The following is a 21,164-nucleotide window of genomic DNA, read 5'->3' on the forward strand; positions in this document are numbered from 1 at the left end:
TTCCAAGACCTTGCATGAAGGTCCCTCTTGTCCTTCCTGGGCCTGGTAAGTGCCCTTTGGCAAGTTACATCATCCTTGGAAGGGAAAACAGCAAATAGGGCGGCAGCAATATAAACGGGAAAGCAACAGAAGCTCATCACTCAGAGCAAGAAATCATGCAAAGAGACTTTATTTCGAAAGGATTTTGCAATAAACATACTGAATAGGCTTTAGGTAGCTGTCTGTCTATTCTTCTCCCTCATCCTCGTCCTCATAGGAATCGATGCCTACTTCCTCATAATCCTTCTCCAGAGCAGCCATATCCTCCCGGGCCTCAGAGAACTCACCCTCCTCCATGCCCTCACCCACATACCAGTGTACAAAGGCCCGCTTGGCATACATCAGGTCGAACTTGTGGTCCAGGCGGGCCCAGGCCTCCGCGATGGCGGTGGTGTTGCTCAGCATGCACACCGCACGCTGCACCTTGGCCAGGTCACCCCCGGGAACCACAGTGGGAGGCTGGTAGTTGATACCAACCTTGAAACCCGTGGGGCACCAGTCCACGAACTGGATGCTGCGCTTGGTCTTGATGGCAGCGATGGCGGCATTGACGTCCTTGGGCACCACGTCTCCACGGTACAGCAGGCAGCAGGCCATGTACTTGCCGTGCCTGGGGTCACACTTCACCATCTGGTTGGCGGGCTCAAAGCAGGCATTGGTGATCTCTGCCACAGACAGCTGCTCGTGGTAGGCCTTCTCTGCCGAGATGACGGGCGCGTAGGTGGCCAGGGGGAAGTGGATGCGAGGGTAGGGCACCAGGTTGGTCTGGAACTCCGTCAGGTCCACGTTGAGGGCCCCGTCGAAGCGCAGGGAGGCGGTGATGGAGGACACGATTTGGCTGATGAGGCGATTGAGGTTGGTGTAGGTGGGCCGCTCGATGTCCAGGTTGCGGCGACAGATGTCGTAGATGGCCTCGTTGTCCACCATGAAGGCACAGTCTGAGTGCTCCAGGGTGGTGTGGGTGGTCAGGATGGAGTTGTAGGGCTCCACCACGGCCGTGGACACCTGGGGGGCTGGGTAGATGGAGAACTCTAGCTTGGATTTCTTGCCATAGTCGACAGAGAGCCTTTCCATCAGGAGGGAGGTGAAGCCAGAGCCGGTGCCCCCACCGAAGCTGTGGAAGACGAGGAAGCCCTGAAGTCCAGTGCACTGATCAGACTGAAAAGCAAGAAAAGCAATGTAGAAAGGACTGAGGAACTCTTGGTGTTTTGTCAGTCCTGGGCTTGAACTCAGGGCCTGAGCACTGTCCTTGAGCTTTCCCAAGGCTAGAGCTCTAACACTTGAGCCACAGCACTACTTCTGGCTTTTTCTATGTATGCGGTACCAAGGAATTGAACCTAGGTCTTCATGCATACAAGGCAAGCACTCTACCAGTAGGCCAAACTCCCAGCCCCAGGAACTCTCTTTTAAAAAGCTCCATGAAGCTTACAATATTTAAGAAGTCAGGGTGAAAATGAATGCATATGTCATATTTCCATCACACTCTAGAACATATACAGGTAAGAGATGATTTTTTTTTTGTGGGTCATGGAGCTTGAACTTGGCCTGGGCACTGTCCCTGAGCTCTTCAGCTCAAGGCTGCCACCCTACCACTGAGCCTGGGTGCTGTCCCTGAGCTCTTCAGCTCAAGGCTACCATTCTACCCTTGAGCCATGCTCCACTTCCCAGTTTCTAGAGATTAATTGGAGAGAAGAGTTTCAGGTCCTATTGTGTTGGGGCTGGCTTTGAATCTTGATCCTCAGATCTCTGCCTCCTGAGTAGTTATGATTACAGGTGTGAGCCACCCGCCCACATGCCCGGACGAGAGATTATCTTATAAAAGGGATTTGACTATTAGCATAGTCTGTAAAGCTCCCTCACAACCAGTCTTCCTCACTGACCAGCTTCCGGATCCGGTCCAACACAGGGTCAATGATCTCTTTGCCAATGGTGTAGTGACCACGGGCATAGTTGTTAGCAGCATCCTCCTTTCCGGTGATGAGTTGCTCTGGGTGGAACAACTGTCGGTAGGGGCCATTTCGGATCTCATCTAAAAGGACAGACACCACATGGTTAGGATGAAAAAACCACAGAGTTGTGTGTGCTCAGTGGGGACCTTCCTTCCCCCCAGAGTGGTAGCTGCATCTAGATAGATGGAAGAGCTAACTCATCCTTCTGCCAGCCTGAGATACCAGGATATGAAACTCAGACCTCCTACTGCCCATGCCAAACTGAAGTCAGCTGCCCATCTTCAGCTTCAAACAGGGCTGGGAGTTTTCAACAGCAGGAAAACTGGTCTAGACACTCTCTCAAAAATGAGGCACCATAAAAGAGGGGGAGAGAAAGAGGGAAACCATTCACTTCCCTCAAACATGCCCCCTCTTCTCACCAATTACGGTGGGTTCCAGATCCACAAAGACAGCCCGAGGCACATGCTTTCCAGCACCAGTTTCACAGAAGAAGGTAGTAAAAGAGTCATCTCCTCCACCAATAGTCTTGTCGCTGGGCATCTGCCCATCAGGCTGAATCCCATGTTCCAGGCAGTAGAGCTCCCAGCAGGCATTGCCCATCTGGACACCTGCCTGCCCCACATGGACTGAGATGCATTCACGCTGAAGGATAAAGAGAACGGTCAGCTGAAGCATCGATGTTGCACCCCATGTCCTTACCTCATGAACCTCTCTGCTACTCTATCATGTACCAGGCTTATATGACTCATTTGACAAAAGGGAGGCTTGGGGGCTGGCAGAGGTCAAAAGTGGGTAGTTGCCTTTCCAGGTTCCCCTGCACAGAACTCCCCAGATTAGAGGCATGCAGGGAGACCAACTTCTTAGTCTAGTTCTCAGTGGGGGAATTTGTCAAATGAGAGGTGTGGTTCCTAAATGACCCTTTCACATTCACAGGACATTCAGGGAGGACAGAAAGGGCGCACATGAGACAGGCAGGCACTACAGTCACCTAGACAAGGATATGAGATCCCAGGGACTGCCACTCTGCTATCCATAAACCCAGATTCTAGACAGCCCAAGAAGAGGCAGGCTTTTCTGGTTTATATCTAGGAGTCTCCTTGCTTTGAGGATGAAGAACTAGAATTTCTTCTAACACCTTCATTCCTATGTGCAAAGGCTGAGACATCAGCCTTCCAATCCGGTGTCAGGTGATCACACTCGTCATCAGGATGCCCTCTTCCCCCACCTTTAAATCCCATCTGGCTCCTCTCCCCTCCTTCACCTCCCCCCCCTCCCCCCCCCCCATCTGGGTGGCTTCACCAGCTTCACCACCGCGTCAGCCCACATAGAATTAGCAGTGGTAGTGCTGGTAAGCGCAGACAGTTGGCTCGGACAGTAAGAGTTGTGGACAGTGGGGCATTCGCTGCAGCCTCAAGGTTCAGTCCCTGCCAATCCAAAATTAACCCCCGCAGCGCTAAAGTCCACAGGGCCCGCGCGCCTCCCTTCCTGCCACGAAATGGCGGGGTGAAGGTTTCCAAATACCCAGAAAAGGAAGCGGAATCTGTGGTGAGGCCCCAGAGGTAACCTGCCTTCCCTGGGTCGGGGTGAGCGCCATTCTGTACCCAGATCCTTACCTCTTGCTTTCCCTCTGGAGTCTTTCCAGTTACTTTCCAGCCAAAATCCGGGATTGGGTTTCCTCCCCCGCTCCAGGGCTATAAATACCAACCCTCCACACACACACACACACACACACACACACACACACACACACACACACACACACACACGCGCACACACACACACACACACACACACCTCTTCCCCCCTCCTCCCAACCTGGCTCTCTGGCCGGCCCTGCCGTTCAGCGCCAGCTGTCTCTGCCCGTCCTCCGTGCACCCGCGCTCCGGAAAGAGAGGGGACAGACAGCTGGCCTCACAAAACCGGACCCCCTTCCCGCCTCCCCTCCCGTCTCGTCTCAGAAGCGGGGTGCTGAGTCACGGGAGGGGGAGCTCTCAGGCGAGACGGAGACCCACGAAGTCAGGGAAAAGAGGGGACGCCGCACCGAGTAACCCGACCCCCTTTCACCTTCTTGCGCCAAGCACGTGTTCGGTCCGTTCCTGGGACTAGGGGGTGCGGGTAGGGGGCCGGGGCAGCCAGGCCGGCCTTGCCCCCGACCGCCAAAGGACTGGGCACAGACCGATCGCGTGACTCCCCACGGATGCCTGGTGAGGGAGGAGGGGGCCCTGCCAGCAGGGCTCCCCCTCGGCTGGTGAAGAACCCCACTCCTACCCCTCACCTCAGAAGGTGAACCACGCACTAGGCCAAGATCACCAGGACGGGGGTGGCGGGAGTGCACCCGCCTTCCACCTCCCCGAGACCCCGAAGGCGGCCGGGAGGGTCCCCGAGCATCCCTGGAGGGAAGCTTCCCCCCAGACGACGGTCAGGGAGGGCACGGGCGCCATCCCGGCGGGGCCGCACTCACCATGGTGAGTCTGGAAGGTGCGTCTCACGTAGAGTCGGGGTGACGGGTCTCAGTGAGAACTGCGCTAGCTGCAGTGCCGCACCGGCCTTATAACGCGGGGAGGCAGGGCGCGCGCGCGTCCCCCCGCCCAGGCGGGGCTGGGAGGCCTGGAGGCCACACCCCCGGAGGCCGGGCCGCCTCGAGGGGCTGGGCCGAGCCCGTCCCCGCGCCCCGCCGCGCCCGGGACCCTCACCTGTCGGGTTCGGAGTAAACCGAACGACTCAGACTGTAACCCTTCTTTCCCCCTTTTGAGCCGACACCCCGGGTTCCAGGGTTCCGAGGCGGGGACGCTGGGGGCGCTGAAGGGACGCGGCTCCTTTGCACGGGCGTCATGCGGGCGCTGGTCCAGGCGTTCCGACTTACACGACGTGGGACTGAACCGGGGGGAGAGCGGCCGGCGGCCCTGGCCGGTGTCCTCCCAGCCCCGCCTCCTCGGAGGCTCCGCCCAGCTGTGCGGCCTCTCGGGCCAGAGGTCCTCGACCCCCTTCCAGCCGCACGCCTTCGGCTGGTCCCCGGCCGGGAGCGCAGGCTTTGGCCTGGCGGCGGCGGACCGAGAGCTGCACAGCCTGAGTCCCAGGGTGCCCATCCCCTAGACTCTCCCGCCGAGCCGAGCCCCGCAGCCTGTGGGTGAGGCCCACCGCGGGAAATGTCCCTGCCCGGGGCAGCGGTCCCCGTCATCAGCGCCGTCACTATTAGTGTGCTCTCGCCACAGCCACCTGCCTGCCTTCAGCCACAGCCGCGGAGCGCGCACCCCGAGCCCTGAAAGCGCCCCCAAGACCTGGGCGCGAAGGCCTTCACCTCAACGAGCCCTTGGCATTTTCATCAGAAGCCATTCTTTCTGCGTATGTGTGTGTGTGTGTGTGTGTGTGTGTGTGTGTGTGTGTGTGTGTGTGTGTGTGTGACTACTGGGGCCCTCACTGGGCTTCTTCACTCAAGGCTGGCACTCTACCACTTGAGCCACACAGCTCCATTTCCAGATTTTTGGTGGTTTAGTGGAGATTAGACTCACAGATTTCCTTATTCAGGCTGGCTTCAAACTTCCATCCTCAGATCTCAGCCTCCTGAGAAACTAAGATTACAGGCGCAGGCCACCAGTACCTGGTGTTCTTATTAAAAGGGTCTTTTCAAAAAACGATTTCTGCTTTCCCTGACTGGCTGTACATTTTTTTTTTTTTTTAGCTATCCCAAAATTTATGTGGCAGGGTTCATGTGCTGGTTGGCACATGATAACCAATTTGGTACCCAAATTACAGATTTCTAAAAGGAAAGCAGATATTTGGCATAAACCCTATTGTTGACACAGTCTAAGTAAAATGATCCACCCTTATCAGTTAACTGTTGACCAGAAAAAAAAAAACAAAAAACACAAAACCGAAGAACTAGATTCCCTGATGCCAGTCATGGGGTAAGCTTGCAAGCAGACCTAAGAAGAGGAGTCTCAACCTGCTGTGCTCTTTTCTGCATGTAAAATCCCAGATGTCTGGTCTACCTTGGGCTCTGCATTCCCATTTAACAACTTTGGCAGGCAGAATAATTTCCCTACCCCAGGATGCTCCTATTTTAATCACTGGGACCTGTGACTCAGAAGATATGAGATTTGCTTTGTGTACTTATTTATTTTTGAGACATGGCCTCACCAAGTTACCCTAGATGTCTCCAAATTCACTACCCTCCTGCATACTGGGATTTCAAATGTGTGCCATTATGCCCAGCTACCAGCTAAGGGCTTTATATTATCTCCATTTTAGAGCATATGTTTAAATGCCCATCATAAAAAGCTAGTATAGAAATGGATGGACAGGGGCTGGGAGTTTGGCCTAGTAGTAGAGTGCTTGCCTAGCATGCATAAAGACCCAGGTTCAATTCCTCAGTATCACATACATAAAAAAAGCTGGAATTGGTGGTGTGGCTCAAATGGTAGAGTACTAGCCTTGAGAAAGTCCAAGGACAGTGCTCAGGCCCCAATTTCAAGCCCCAGAACTGAAAAAAAAAGAAATGGATGAACAAAGGATGAATAAATAAATATAGCAGTGGTATTCACTAGATCCTATGCTGAAAATGAACTATACAACTTGTGGGTGGGGATCTGAGGGGAAAACTGGGAGCCAGGGAAGGAGTGACATTGACCAAAAAGAAATGTACTCTTTACCTGAGGTTATGCATTTGTAACTCCTTTGTACACCATCTTTATAACAACAATAAAATATTTAAAAAGTTTTTGGAGGCTTTATGTCAGTGGTACAAACCTGTGATCTTAGCTACTCAGGAAGCTGGGTTCTGAGTTAGAGTCTTACCTCCAAATAGCGACCAAAACCTGGAAGTGGAGCTATGGCTCAAGTGGTAGAGCACCAGTTTTGAGCAAAACAGCTTAGGGACAATGCTCAAGCTCTGAGTTCAAGCCCCAAGGGTGCGTGCATGTGCATGCACACGCACGCGCACACACAAACACTATTGTGACATCTAGACTCTTCAGAAAGAGCTTGGGAGCATATATCCTAACATAATGATGAAAGAATAGAACTGTACATGTCCATGATATGTTGATGACTCACACTTCTGTCTCCATTTCAGACCACTCCCTTGGACTTCAGACTCATATGTCTATTTACTGCCACCTTCCTCCTCCTCCTCCCCTCTCCCCCTCCTCCTCCTCCTCCTCCTCCCCCTCCTTCTTCTTTTTGTCCTTGGGCTTGAACTCAGGGCCTGGGCTCTCTGTCCCTGAGCCTCTCTGTGCTCAAGGCTAGTGCTCTACCACTTGAGCCATAGCCTCACCTCTGGCTTTTTCTGACTAGTTTATTAGAGAAAAGAATCCTACAGACTTGCCTGCAGGGGCTAGATTCAAACTAATCCTCAGATTTCAGCCTCCTGAGTAGCTAGGATTACAGTTGTGAGCCACCAGTGTCTGGCTCTATTTGCCTTCTTGATGTCATCATCTGAAAGCTCACTGGACATCTCACAACAGCATAGTCACAGTGGAACCCTCAATGTCTGTCCTCACCCTCTCCTTGACAAACCTGTTTCTAGATATTCCAGTCTAAGTGAACAACATCACTTGAACCCAAGTGCTCAAGAATCTAGATGCTAAGTGCCTAGGATTGTATTTCTTCTTCCCCTCTCCGTCTACCCTTTTACTAGAATTGTTTGGCTGCAGATAATGGAAAGCATAACGAATAGTAGCTTAAACAATGAGGCTATTCATTATCCTATTAAAATCACAGTATAGGGCAGTTCCAGGCTTGGTTCAGTGATGTCACTAATAACTCCGGTATTTCCAGCTTTCTGCTCTGGCATCGTCAATGGGATCGTGACATTTTCTCTCATGATCACAAGATGGATGCAGTCTCTAAGTGCCAGGCCCTCATATAACCCTGTCTTGAGACATGGAGGGAATTTCTTCCCACTTCTCTTGTCAGAGAGGGAAAACCTTCTCCTTAAAGCAGCCCTTAAAATAAAAATGAAAAGGGAAGAAAAGCCAGATTGCTGGTGGTTCACACCTGTAATCCTAGCCATTCTCTCCAGGGCTCCTTTGCCTCTGCGATCTCTTCTTGTGTAATTCTTCCCCTCCCTCCTCCTTTCTTTTTTTTTTTTTTTTAATATTTTTTTTATTGTAATTAGTAAAAGGGTTACATGATATTTGCCAGATAGAAGGTGCATTAATTCACATACATTGATACCCTTTCACATGTCTTGGTACCCATCACCCTCCCCCCACCCCCCACCCTCCCTCCTTCTTTCTTTGAACATACCGGGGTAGCTCTTGCCTGTGAAGTCTTGCACTTGATAGTCTCTGCCTGGAGCACTATTTTCTGGGTCTTGTCATGGCTGTCTTGTTCAGATACCATCTTCGAGGGAGCTAGTTGCTTTTCTGTTCAATCTAAAATCAGCATCCCCCCTCTTTCTATCCTCTTAGCCTCATTTTCCTTATGTGCTATTTCTATCTGAAATTATATTGTATTTATTCAATCTTTTCCACACAAATGAAAGCTCTTTAAGACTTACTTTTTTTTTTTACCACTGTACTCCTGTCAGGTGGGTCAGGTTTTGGCATCTAGTAGCACTCAATAAATTGAAGGAATTAATATTGATTACCTTATTTCCTAATTTATATTCATTTTTTTAATATTCCAGTTTCTTCTCCCTCCCCTTTCCCCTCTTTTTCTTTTTTCTTTGCCAATCCTGGGGTTTGAACTTTGGGCCTGAGCTCCTTTTGCAAAAGGCTAGCAGTCTAACATTTGAGCCACAGCACCACTTCTGGCTTTTTCTGTGATTAATAGGAGATAAGAGTCTCATGGACTTTACTGCCCACATTGGCTTTGACCCATTATCCTCAGAGCTCAGCTTCCTGAGTAGCTAGGGTTTCCAGTGTGAGCCACTGGCACCCAGCTTCCAGTTTAAATTCTGTTTTACATAAGACTGGCCCATCAGATAGTAGAGCTGGTGACATGTGGACTGACTCAAATGCCCAATTCAAGAGGCCTAATGAAAAGAAGTCTTTACACAGAGAGTTTTGGTTCCCGATCTCTCCATTTAGATAGTAATTCCTGAGGGTGACACAATCCAGCTGGAGGTGTGACTATGACTTCTGGGGGTTTTTGGTTAGGGATTGAACTCCCAGCCTCACACATACTAACAAGTATTTTACCACTGAGCTACATCCTCAGCCCATTTTATTTTGAGGCAAGAGTTTCCCTAAATTGCTTAGGCTGGACTTGAACTCTCAGTCCTCCTTCTGTAGCTTCATAAGTAGTCAGGATTCAGGTGTGTACTATTATGGTAGTCTTTTTTTGTTGTTGTTGGTCATGGGACTTGAACTCTGGGCCTAGATGTTGTCCCTGAGCTCTTTAGTTCAAGGCTACCACCCTACCCCTTGAGCCACAGTGCCACTTCTGGTTTTCTGGTGGTTAATTCGAGATAAGAGTCTCACGGACTTCTTAGTGCACAGGTTGTCTTTGAACCAAGATTCTCAGATTTCAGCCTACTGAGTAGCTAGAATTACAGGCATGGGTCACCCTGCTCAGCACAAGGTAGTCTAACTGACTTTTTTTTTGTGAGTCATGGGGCTTGAATGGCCTGGGTGCTGTCCCTGAGCTCTTCGGCTCAAGGCTACCCCTCTACCCTTGAGCCAAGCCTCACTTCCCATTTTCTAGGGGTTAATTGCAGTTAAGAGTCTCAGGTTCTTTTGTGCTCAGGATGGTTTTAAACCTTGATCCTCAGATCTCAGCCTCCTGAGTAGCTAGGATTACAGGCATGAGCCACCGTGCTGGCTTTTTTTTTTTAAAGTGGGTCATAGGGCTTGAACTTCAGGTAGGCACTGTCCCTGAGCGATTCAGCTCAAGCCTACCACCCTACCCTTGAGCCAAGCTCCATTTCCCATTTTCTAGAGGTTAATTGGAGTAAGAGTCTGGTCCTTTTATGCCTGGGCTGGCTTTGAACCTTGATCCTCAGATCTCAGCCTCCTGAGTAGCTAGGATTACAGGCATGGGACACCGTACCTGGCTTCTTATTGACTTTTGATGTGACTATGTCTTTTCTCTGGGTCTATTAATTCCAGCAGACAGAAAAATTCTAGAGTCTTCAAGCTATAACCAGAACCAGGGTTAATCACGTGGAGGTTCTGAGCTGTTCTTTGGCATGTGGGTGGTAAGAAAGCCCCTATCTCAAAATAACCTTTCCTATCATTGCCCACGGTAGCTGGAAGTTCACATTAGTAACTACTTCTTGAATAGGATTGCTAAATCCAGTGTACTTACTCCTGATTAGTTACTGTTTAGTGGGAGAAGAAGAAAAAAATGTGGTGTGGAGTCCAAGTAGCATTATGGCCCATTGGAGGCTAACAATCATTCATTTGAAATTGGAGCTAGGTTTTCCGGTTTTAGCTGGACTTTTCCTGTCCACCATTGTAAGTGTATGTACAAAATTGTTGAATAGTGTTAGTCAAATAAGGATGGGGAAGTTGGAGGGATGCAAAGGATGATGGTGGTGGGCCATGGAGTTCAACTCTGGGAGAAAGAGGATAAAGAAGTACATAGGGATGGGGAAGTAAACACTGCGTGTGGAAAGCGTAGAGCTCTAGTCTCGGATGAGTCTTAATTCCACCACTAATGAACCCCCAGGTGACATTGATAGCACACTAGAGACTTCAATTTTGTTTTTTACATCATGGGAATAGGAGTGCCGCCTTTCCTACCTCATAAAGCTGCTAAGGGACTCAAAAAGAGATAAAGAATAAGGTTGCGTTAGGGCCAGGAGTATAGTCCAGTGGTAGAATGCTTGTCTAGCATGCACAAAGTCCTAGGTTCAATTCCTATGTACCACATATACAGAAAACTCAAGTTGTAGAGTACTAACCTTGAGCTAACCTGGACAATGTCCAGGCCCTGAGTTCAAGCCCCAGGATTATGAAGACAAGAATTATGAAACAAGTAAGGAGCTAGTGACTCATATCTGTCCTAGCTACTCAAGAGTCTAAGATATAAGTACCAAGGTTTGAAGTCAGCCCTGGCAGACTCTTATCTCCAATTAACTAGCAAAAATAATCCTGAAGTAGAAGTGTGGCTCAAGTGGTAGAACACCAATGTTGAGCGGGAAGAGCTAAGTAAGAGGGTAAGGACCTGAGTTCAAGCCCCAGGACTGCACCAAGAAGTAAGCAAATAAACACAAATACTAGTGATTCTTGCCCTTATTTCAGAAATGTACCCATACCATAGAGAGACTCCTATTATGGCTACTACAGCCATTACTTGCATAAAGAGACTATAGCCTTAACTCTCTGTTCCTCATTCTTGATTTGTTTGTAGAGAACAGCAGGATTTCTGAACTACGCACTCAAGAAAAGTTTATCTTGTTTGAATAGCACCATACTTCTTGTTTCTAATTCCACAAACAAGGAAACTGAAGCCAAAAGAAGCTAAGTGCTTGTATTAACACGGCTATTAGCCTGTTGTTTCTTATGTTCTATGACAGTCTGAGTTTCCACCCAGAATGCCACAGGCTTGATCTCTTTCTTGCCTGAGGACTCACTATTTCCAGATCACATCTTTGTCCCATACATCTTCCAGCTCTTGCCAACCCTAGGGACTTTATGAGTGCAGTGCTGGAGCTCTGGGAGCTCGATTTTTAAATCTTCTCCTGCTTGTGAAGTCTGGGCTGCCACCAGGAAATGCAATTGTGTGATTAGCAACAAATACCAGAAACCCAGAGACCTGGATACCTGTGTGATGTTACAGGACTTGACTCCTCCTCTGCCCACCCTACTTGTCTCCCCTTTGTGTTCAGGCTCAATTTGTCCTATGCTCTGTAACCAAGTCAGCAGGCTGGCCTCCTGGGGCTACTGTATCTAACAACATTCCCCCTCCGAGCAACTGGAGAGTATAAAGAGGCCTAGCAGTGGGTTCCTTGCTGATCCATCCTTGCTCCTGTTCTTGCAGCAGACATCAAGCCCGGCCAGCCCTCAGCCAGACAGCATGGTAAGCCATGGAAGGGGACTAAAACCTGCAAATGAGGGGCCCAGTTGGCTTAAATGGCTGGTATGAGGGAAACCTGGAGATCCAAATGTTCATGTGGACTACAGGGATGACTATGGGACTCGAGTGTGTGGTGAAGTAAAGAGAAGGGAGAGGTGGAAAGAGAAGACTTCCAACTGTGCTTGTGGCCCCAAGCACGCTGATACAGGGCAGCATACACAGGTGATGGGGAAAGGCTACGTTTACCAGGGCTGGGTCTGAGCCAGGGCTGCTGAAGGACTCTGAATTTCAGGGGTGGGGGTGGGAGTAAGCAGGACATGAGCAGTAAGCTTGGGCACTTTCCCTAATGGCTGAAACTCCAAACCCTGAGCACCGCAAGTGTAGATCTGTCCTTCGGCTCTGGTCCTTCCTCCCAGCTGCAGGGACTTATCCTTCCTAGGAGCTGCTGTTTACAGGCTTCTGCCTTAGTCCTGCCTGTGCTGTTGCAACTTTGTCTGACCTAGTATTTCAGAAAGAGATCCAGGGAGAGGGAAGATGAAGAAGAGGGAGTATATCACCTACCTGCTCTGCTATTCTTTGGTATCTTAACTATTTTAACTGCCTTCCTGTCAGGCAGGATAGAAAAGCAGTCAGGGAATGGTTGGAACTAGGTTTCCTTTTCTCTGAATGTGCTTACTTTTGCTTGAGCAGTGTTCTTAACCTTTTGAAGGTCAATTTCTGGATCTGTGAAACAGGGATAATTAAAGCATGTACCTAAGGGGATTACTATTAAGATTAAATGAGATGGTGTAGGAGAAGCACATAATACAGTGCCTAACATCTAATTTGTGCTTATTAAATAGGAATAAAACAACACACAAAGCCTACTGGGTAGAGTGTTCTGCCATTTTTATTATAGGAGACTGGGGAAAGGATCTCTAGGTAAAGTGACACATCCAAAACCATCAAGATCATCATTCCTTGTGCAGGCTGGCAGTTCCTGGGATCAAGGTGGTAACAGGTTTCTCGAGTAGAGTTCAGGCAGGATTCGAGATGCAACAGTTGTTGCTGGTCTTTGGTAAGCAATGGACAAAGCAAGTTCCCATTCTGAGTCTACATAGGATCCCTAAGTCCTCCCAGATCAGCCATTACTTTCTCTAATCATGCAAGAGTTTGGGGGATGGGAAATGCTCTCATTGCGTGCATCCTTTCACTCAACCTTCATAGTCATTCATTCTAGGTGAGGGGTCTTGTTATTGCTCCCATTTAATAAGGAGGATATTGACACAGGTAAGTTTCTTACTAAAGACAAGTTGAGAAGTCATAGGGATGCAATTTACAGATTAGTCTCAGGCATCCAAAAATCATAAATCAATACCCTCGATGTGTTAACATTTTAGAGAAAGTATCCTCATTTAAATTGTGCACTATTTTTTTTATTTTTTATTTCATTTTATTTTATTTTTTTGCCAGTCCTGGGCTTGAGCTCAGGGCCTGAGCACTGTCCTTGGACTTTCTCAAGGCTAGAGCTCTACCACTTGAGCCTCAGCACCACTTCCGGCTTTTTTCTATGTATGTGGTACCAAGGAATCAAACCCAGGTCTTCATGCATGATAGGCAAGCACTTTAACCACTAGGCCAAACTCCCGGCCCAAATTGTGCACTATTAAGAGTGTCAGTGGCTCATGCCTGTAATCTTAGCTATTCCTGAGGCTGAGATACAAAGATTGTGTGGTTCAAAGCCTGCCTGGGTAGGAAAGACTTTTTTTTTTTCAGTCCTGGGGCTTGAACTCAGGAGCTGAGCACTGTCTTTGGGCTTTCTCAAGGCTAGGATTCTACCACTAGGTCAAACTCCTGGCCCAGGAAAGACTCATCTTCAATTACCCACCAAAAAGCAGAAGCAGAGCTGTGGCTCAAGTGGTAGCCTCGAGCAAAAAACCTTAGGGACAGTGCCAGGCTGAATTCAAGCCCCAGGACCAACACACACACACACACACACACACACACACACACGCACACATGCACACATGCACACACGCACACACGTTCAGTATTTCCACCATGCAGAAAGGTATAAGAAATAATGTAATGAAATGAACACCAGATATTATAATGCCCAGAAACTTGAAGCCCCCCGGAAGGATCACCAGAGACCGAAGATCAATGCAAATTGCAATGAGTCGTTTATTGACGAACTCGAGCACGGGTCTCTGCGCACTGATAGTGCAGAGGTCCCAGCACAAAATTACAGCACCTTTAATACATTCTTTGGTAGGGGGAAGGTCCCAGCAAGCATTGGCAACAAATCTATTGGCACAATACAAACTGGGAAGAGGGGCGTGACTAATCATTGGTCGGTTTAGTGAGCTATCGTGCTTTGAACTGATTGGCTAATGGGTGAAGGGAAAGAGCCAATATAGGGTCAATGGAGAAAGACCCAACAAGAGGCCAGATGCGGACAGGCTAACAGGCTTGTGCCTAGTTCGCTGGCCCTCGCAAGTCCGGCCTTGTAACTCATGCTCTAGATCCGGTAGTGTCTGGGGCCCGGGGTGAGTGTGTGGCTGTAGATTAGCCATGAGAACAGCAGTTACATTCCTCAGAGTTTTAGCAAGCAGATATACAGAAGCAGAAAGGCAAGTTAAGAAAATACAAGTATAAAAATACAAATGGCTAACATAGGTTTATAGAAAATATATAGATATTTTCTATGCTCCTCAATATGAAGCTTGACAATAATTCCATTGAACTACCTCCCTTAGGAGAACAATTATTCCAAATTTGGTGTTAAAGTTTCCCTTGCTTTCTTTATATTTAATATTTCCCCTTGCTTTCCTTATCAATACCTTGTTTTTTCCTCAAACATGGATGGATTATCACATGCTGCCAGACTCGCCTGGTCCCCTTTTTATTCCTTACTTAAGTGCTGAGTCACTGAGCAGGGCTCTATTATCTTGTATATGGCCACATCTAGTTCCTACAGGGTTTTGGCCTAGCCTCTACAACACATGCCTGTTGGTCCACAAGGCCACCAGTAAATGCTTAGACACAGGAGGTGGGATGAGGACAGCCCAGTCCAAGAATCTTGGTCCTTAGCCAGAGAACCACTCAAGGAAGACAAGCAGGAACCGTGTCAGGCCATGATATGTTTCCCTCTAAGGCTGTTCTCTACCCTTTGTCCGCTCAGCGTGAGTGCATTTCAGTCCACGTGGGGCAGGCTGGTGTGCAGATTGGCAATGCCTGCTGGGAGCTCTACTGCCTGGAACATGGGATCCAACCAGATGGGCAGATGCCCAGCGACAAGACCATTGGAGGAGGAGACGATTCCTTCAACACTTTTTTTAGTGAAACTGGGGCTGGAAAGCATGTGCCTCGGGCAGTATTTGTGGATCTGGAGCCCACTGTGATCGGTGAGTGGTGACCAGTCCCAAAACACTGCAAGTCTTACCCCACCATTGGAGGGCGCTGGAGTTAGTGATTATAGCATCCCAGTTGCTGCAACCAATTAACTCCAGGCCTACACTGTCACTCAGGCCATCCTTTCTCATCATTGGAAAACAGTCCCAGAGAGGGTGACTGTAGCAGCTTGGATATAGCTTCTGGGGTAGGGGGTGGGGGTAGACTTCTTAGTTTTCTGGGGCTCGCATTCCAGATTGCAAAGGGAGATGGGACTCAAAACTCTGTTCGTTGCAGATGAAGTTCGAACAGGTACATACCGCCAGCTCTTTCACCCAGAGCAGCTCATCACAGGCAAGGAAGATGCTGCGAATAACTATGCCCGAGGCCACTACACCATTGGAAAGGAACTCATTGATCTTGTACTGGACCGAATCCGAAAGCTGGTGAGGGAAGGCAGAAAACTGGGGCATGGCTGGACTCTAGCTATGGAGTGCTCTGGAAACCAGACTGGAGTGGGGTAGCTTCAGCCCCTGGGAGAGCTGACGAAGTCTAGGACTAGTATGGATGGGGAAGGAACCAAGGGACATGCAATAAAATTCCAGCCTGAATTCAGGTGGCTCCTTCAACTTCCATGACTCTCCAGTGCTAGGCTGAGTGATTCCTTGTGCAATTGTGAGGCCGTATGACCAAACTATGGAAGTATAGCAGCAGCGAACATCACCTTTTAGTATAGGGATGTAGCCAGAAGTACCTATGAAAATTGGGGATCCAAAGAATGTCATCATATGGCCCTATGATTAGCTTTGGTTCTAGATTGTGGATCTCAGCAGAGAATTGCTCTACAAGTATCTCTTGTTAAATCGGGGGAGGGATGGATATGAAGTTGGATGGAATTGTCACGTTAGGATGACAAAACTGGGATTCAAAAGAACAATCTATGAATAACTTGAGAAGTTCAGAGAAAGGATGAGGGACATGGAGGAGAAAGAATATGCCTTGCTCATGTGGATCTCTTCTGCTCCCGGAAAAAGATAGCCAAGGATTTAGTAAAGCTTTGGAAGACTTTGAAACAGCATGCTGGTTCTTTCCTATGGGTCACTGCTCTTCCCTTTCACTGCATAGGCTGATCAGTGCACTGGACTTCAGGGCTTCCTCATCTTCCACAGCTTCGGCGGGGGCACCGGCTCTGGCTTCACCTCCCTCCTGATGGAAAGGCTCTCTGTCGACTATGGCAAGAAATCCAAGCTAGAGTTCTCCATCTACCCAGCCCCCCAGGTGTCCACGGCCGTGGTGGAGCCCTACAACTCCATCCTGACCACCCACACCACCCTGGAGCACTCAGACTGTGCCTTCATGGTGGACAACGAGGCCATCTACGACATCTGTCGCCGCAACCTGGACATCGAGCGGCCCACCTACACCAACCTCAATCGCCTCATCAGCCAAATCGTGTCCTCCATCACCGCCTCCCTGCGCTTCGACGGGGCCCTCAACGTGGACCTGACGGAGTTCCAGACCAACCTGGTGCCCTACCCTCGCATCCACTTCCCCCTGGCCACCTACGCGCCCGTCATCTCGGCAGAGAAGGCCTACCACGAGCAGCTGTCTGTGGCAGAGATCACCAATGCCTGCTTTGAGCCTGCCAACCAGATGGTGAAGTGTGACCCCAGGCACGGCAAGTACATGGCCTGCTGCCTGCTGTACCGTGGAGACGTGGTGCCCAAGGACGTCAATGCCGCCATCGCTGCCATCAAGACCAAGCGCAGCATCCAGTTCGTGGACTGGTGCCCCACGGGTTTCAAGGTTGGTATCAACTACCAGCCTCCCACTGTGGTTCCCGGGGGTGACCTGGCCAAGGTGCAGCGTGCGGTGTGCATGCTGAGCAACACCACCGCCATCGCGGAGGCCTGGGCCCGCCTGGACCACAAGTTCGACCTGATGTATGCCAAGCGGGCCTTTGTACACTGGTATGTGGGTGAGGGCATGGAGGAGGGTGAGTTCTCTGAGGCCCGGGAGGATATGGCTGCTCTGGAGAAGGATTATGAGGAAGTAGGCATGGATAGTTTGGAGGGAGAGGAAGATGAAGATGGAGATGAATACTAAGGAATCATGTGTATTTATCCTAAATAAAGTGTTATGTCTGTATTGTCTGACCAGTATCTTCTTTTGTTTTTCTTTGGGGAAAAATCATGAGAAAGGGCTCTCTCTCCTCCATGAGAGAAAGGAAAAAAAGGCAGATATCATTTTAGACTTCATTAAATTACAATACTAGGGAGTACAGAAAGGATCAACAGAGTATAGTGGAAGTAAGGAGGGCAAATCCACCCTACAGAATGTTCAGCTGAACAAACGATTATCTTGGGGTTATCCTTGGGTGAGTGGGAAAGTAGGGTGGGGTGGAGGAGCTGATGGTGAGAAAATTTATATCCTGGCTTCATTCTTCTGTGAGTTATACCTTTGCCCCATCAATCACCACTTCCCTGGCACGTCTAAGCTTCCCACACTTGTGCTACTGCCAACAGGAAATCTTGGGGATGGAGAGGAGGTGCTGTGAAGTTTTGAGCTCTAAAGTTGTACACCGTTAGGTTGGCCAGTGCTGCAGAGGAACCTGGGGGAGCAGCGAATACAAAGCAACCTCTGGGGTGGTAAGATCAGCTGGTGCGGGCCAGGAGTTTGGCCTAGTGGTAGACTGCTTGCCTAGCATGCATGAAGACCTGGGTTCGATTCCTCGGTACCACATACGTAGCAAAAAGCCAGAAGTGGTACTGTGGCTCAAGTGGTAGAGCCCTAGCCTTGAGAAAATCCAGGGACAGTGCTCAGGCCCTGAGCCCAAGCCCAGGACTGGCAAAAAAAAAAAAAAAATGAAAAGGTATGGGGCCGGGAGTTTGGCCTTGTGGTTAAAGTGCTTGCCTAGCATGCATGAAGACCCGGGTTTGATTCCTTGGTATCACATACATAGAAAAAAAGCCAGAAGTGGTGCTGAGGCTCAAGCGGTAGAGCTGTAGTCTTGAGAAAGTCCAAGAACAGTGCTCATGCCCTGAGCTCAAGCCCAGGACTGGCAAAAAAAAAAAAAAAAAAAAAAAAGATCAGCTGGTGCTTTCCCTTGTCCTTGCTGTAGTCTGGAAGTTTGCCTTCTCTAGGCAGGAGATTTGGTATAGGGAATGAAGAAGCTGACAATATGTCAAAGGTTAGTGTTAGCAACGAAGGAGACATGGCAGGGGGATGTGATTGGCCCTCAGTAATCATCAATGTTCACCACTTCTTTTGAAAAACAAAACAACAAAACAAAAACTCATCTTCATGTTGTGTAAGCACAGCTTCAAGCTCCCTCTCTCAGTTGGATAGTAGTCATTAAGTCCTCACACATGAACTACCGGACATAAGGATGGTTTAATCTCCCCTTTTAACACCCAACACACTCTTCATGTTGCTCTCAGCACTCTCCTTCCTGAAGTCTATTCCTAAGCTTAGTGTCACTTCCCAAGATGAGAGGCTGGGAAGATAACCCCAAGTGAGCCATATCAGGAAGATACTGTCACCCCTTGGGTTGGAAGAACCAAGGGATGGAATGCAATACTAGAATGGGGGTTCTGGAATCACTAACCAAGAGCTGGAACCACTGTAGCAATACACTGTAGCAATACTCAGGGACACCACCTGAGAAGCCACCAGCTTTGGAGGAAAGGGGGAAAAAAACCCTTGCTTTTTCCCTAGTCTCCCTCAATCTCTAGCCAGTTGTTCTGATGGGCTGAACCTGGAAAGAAGCTATTTGGAAAGGTGTGGGGACCAGGACAAAGGATGTGCTGCCTTATGAAGTACACAGCAGGAAGGAGGTAGAGCAGAATGGATTTCAGAGAAAGCAATTCAATCACTAGCATCCACCCCAATTGGCTGAATGCTAGGATGCCATTCAGTGGAACTTCTCCTTCTCCTCCTCATTTGGTCCCCATTGCTTATCTCTGTCACTCTTTACCAACAAGTACTTTGTCCTAACTAAAGATTACAATGGGGAAGACAACAGGATGGTGGGGAGTTTACACAAGAAAATGAGTACATTTACCCGGCAGCTTCTTCCCTCTCTAGCAATTATCTGTTCAGAGAGAGTGAGTATTCTGAATTCCTCTTTTAAGCTCAAATGATCAGAAAAGAAGCCCGAAGCTGGTGTGTGTGTGTGTGTGTGTGTGTGTGTGTGTGTGTGTGTGTGTGTATGTGTGTGTGCGCGCGCGCGCGTGTGTGTACGGGGGAGTAATTAATTCAGAAGGCTTATTTAAGGTCCTGAACTCAAGGCCTCTATCACTTGAGCCAATATCCACCTTTATTTTTGAAAAAGAAACAACAGTTTATTCTGTGCCAACTATAAGCGGATATGGACTAGAAACATGGGTTTGACCTACTTTGAGAGACATGTTCAATTGAGAGCATATTTGGAAATGCATTTTGGTTGAATAGATAAATCAATTTTTTTTCTCACTAAAACAGCCAAACTGTTAATCTCCTCCTGATTCCCGTGTCTTTCTCTTCCTCATCTGGTTTCCAATTTGGGGAAAGATGGTTACTTTGGGAACCCTTCTATTCTTAAGAAATTGGTTTCACATATTGAGCACTGGATATGGGCAGGGCTCTGTGACATTATCTTCAGTTCTGAGGTCAGCATGGCTGTTGTACCTACTGGAAGGGACACTCTTTGGGAAGAAGGCCTTTCCCCTCACTGTACCGCTGCTGTACTAGGTACTCAGTATTTGTTGAAGAAGCTTGTTCCATGAATGCCTATTTTTTTGTCCTTCCTTTTTTTTTCTAGGTCCAAAACTGGACTTGAATCCAGTACTCTGAGTGCCTGTGCTCTTGCTCCCTGGCTAGCACTCTACCTCCACACCTCTAACCCCATGAATGTCCATTTTATAGATGTGGAGACAGGAACTCCAGTAAATGGCTGGACATAATTCAAACCCAGGTCAGCCTGGCATAAAACTCGTGCTGGTGTCTTTCCCCTCTACTTGCCATGCTTTTTTTCTGCCCAAGATGGTTCCAGGCACCCATGCAGACACCATTTCTTCTAGCCTGTCAGATGCCCAATGCCCAGACAGTGACTCAGGTGCCCTGAGGGCAGGGAGGGAGTGACGCTCAACACTTCTGTGCTCAGGCTTTGGGGTGGAAGGCATGGGGAGGGGTAGGAGGCAGAGTGTCTGAATTGGGGCAGAGGATTCTTTGGGGACAAGTCTTAGAGCTGGGAGTGCTCTCTGGAAGTGTTTCTGACCTCTCACAGGAGGTGGATTGAGCCAGGATTGAGGACTGAGGGACAGGTAGGAGTATCACCTGCCAAGATGGCTAATATCCAGAGAGGCGGCTAGTGTTCTCTCCTGTCCATAGTACTAAGCACCCACTCTGGTGAGCCTCCCAGATCACAAGGCCTCACAGCTAACACTCCTGAGCTGGCATGTACAGGCAGGCCCAGGTCGCATGGGTGTGTGGGTATGGGAGGTGGCAACCTAGACCTCCTGTGGCTCTCAGAAGCACCAACCAGCCTGGCTCCTGGGGACTCACCCAATGCAGTGGAATGCTTTTATCCCTGATGCTTCTAAAGTCAGGGTACAATTACCTCCTGCAGGCATGCAAGGGACATGTTCCCAGTCTTGGATCCCACCCAACAAATTTATGCCTTCATCTCTGCTCTGTCAGAAAACATGCCTGCCTCCAAAGCTGTGTTTCTCTCCATTCCTTCCTGGGACACTACCTCCCCCTGCTTGTCTCAATGCCATCATACCTTTCAGCTTAGGTCACACCCATGCAGAACTATCCAGCCCCTGAGCTTCCCCTCACTGGATTCCCCTGGCCCCGGCC

At 49.1% G+C, this 21,164-nt stretch overlaps 2 protein-coding genes across 3 annotated transcripts; one reads left to right on the forward strand and one right to left on the reverse strand.

Moving 5' to 3' along the window:
• Positions 1 to 153: 153 nt before the first annotated feature.
• On the reverse strand, positions 154 to 5,087 carry LOC150048810 (tubulin alpha-4A chain). Of its 2 annotated transcripts, none has more exons than XM_090354864.1 (4): positions 4,682 to 5,087; positions 2,408 to 2,630; positions 1,920 to 2,068; positions 154 to 1,197 (listed from the first exon to the last, which is right to left on the reverse strand). In XM_090354864.1, the coding sequence occupies exons 1-4, from the start codon at positions 5,072 to 5,074 to the stop codon at positions 226 to 228; spliced, it is 1,737 nt and encodes a 578-aa protein (XP_090210990.1). In that variant the 5' UTR covers positions 5,075 to 5,087; the 3' UTR covers positions 154 to 225. The 2 variants fall into 2 exon arrangements, with proteins under 2 accessions (XP_090210990.1, XP_090210991.1); XM_090354865.1 differs by lacking the exon at positions 4,682 to 5,087 and adding an exon at positions 4,450 to 4,538.
• Positions 5,088 to 5,313: 226 nt separating this feature from the next.
• LOC150048811 (tubulin alpha-1B chain-like) lies at positions 5,314 to 17,459 on the forward strand. Its single transcript, XM_090354866.1, has 5 exons — positions 5,314 to 5,330; positions 11,916 to 11,954; positions 15,115 to 15,337; positions 15,621 to 15,769; positions 16,449 to 17,459. The coding sequence occupies exons 2-5, from the start codon at positions 11,952 to 11,954 to the stop codon at positions 17,427 to 17,429; spliced, it is 1,356 nt and encodes a 451-aa protein (XP_090210992.1). The 5' UTR covers positions 5,314 to 5,330; positions 11,916 to 11,951; the 3' UTR covers positions 17,430 to 17,459.
• Positions 17,460 to 21,164: the final 3,705 nt, after the last annotated feature.

Source organism: Megascapheus bottae, chromosome 21 (assembly GCF_031878675.1).
Source record: "Megascapheus bottae isolate mThoBot1 chromosome 21, mThoBot2.hap1, whole genome shotgun sequence".
Classification (NCBI taxonomy): domain Eukaryota; kingdom Metazoa; phylum Chordata; class Mammalia; order Rodentia; family Geomyidae; genus Megascapheus; species Megascapheus bottae.

Bases quoted from the DNA above. Each gene is read 5' to 3' on its own strand.
- LOC150048810 (XM_090354864.1), bottom strand. From the start codon at position 5,074: ATGGGCACCCTGGGACTCAGGCTGTGCAGCTCTCGGTCCGCCGCCGCC. The intron at 2,631-4,681 runs GTGAGGGTCCCG...TTTATCCTTCAG, and splicing joins GTTTACTCCGAACCCGACAG to CGTGAATGCATCTCAGTCCA. The intron at 2,069-2,407 runs GTGAGAAGAGGG...CTGTCCTTTTAG, and splicing joins TCTGGAACCCACCGTAATTG to ATGAGATCCGAAATGGCCCC.
- LOC150048811 (XM_090354866.1), top strand. The intron at 15,338-15,620 runs GTGAGTGGTGAC...TGTTCGTTGCAG, and splicing joins TCTGGAGCCCACTGTGATCG to ATGAAGTTCGAACAGGTACA. The intron at 15,770-16,448 runs GTGAGGGAAGGC...TTCACTGCATAG, and splicing joins TGGACCGAATCCGAAAGCTG to GCTGATCAGTGCACTGGACT.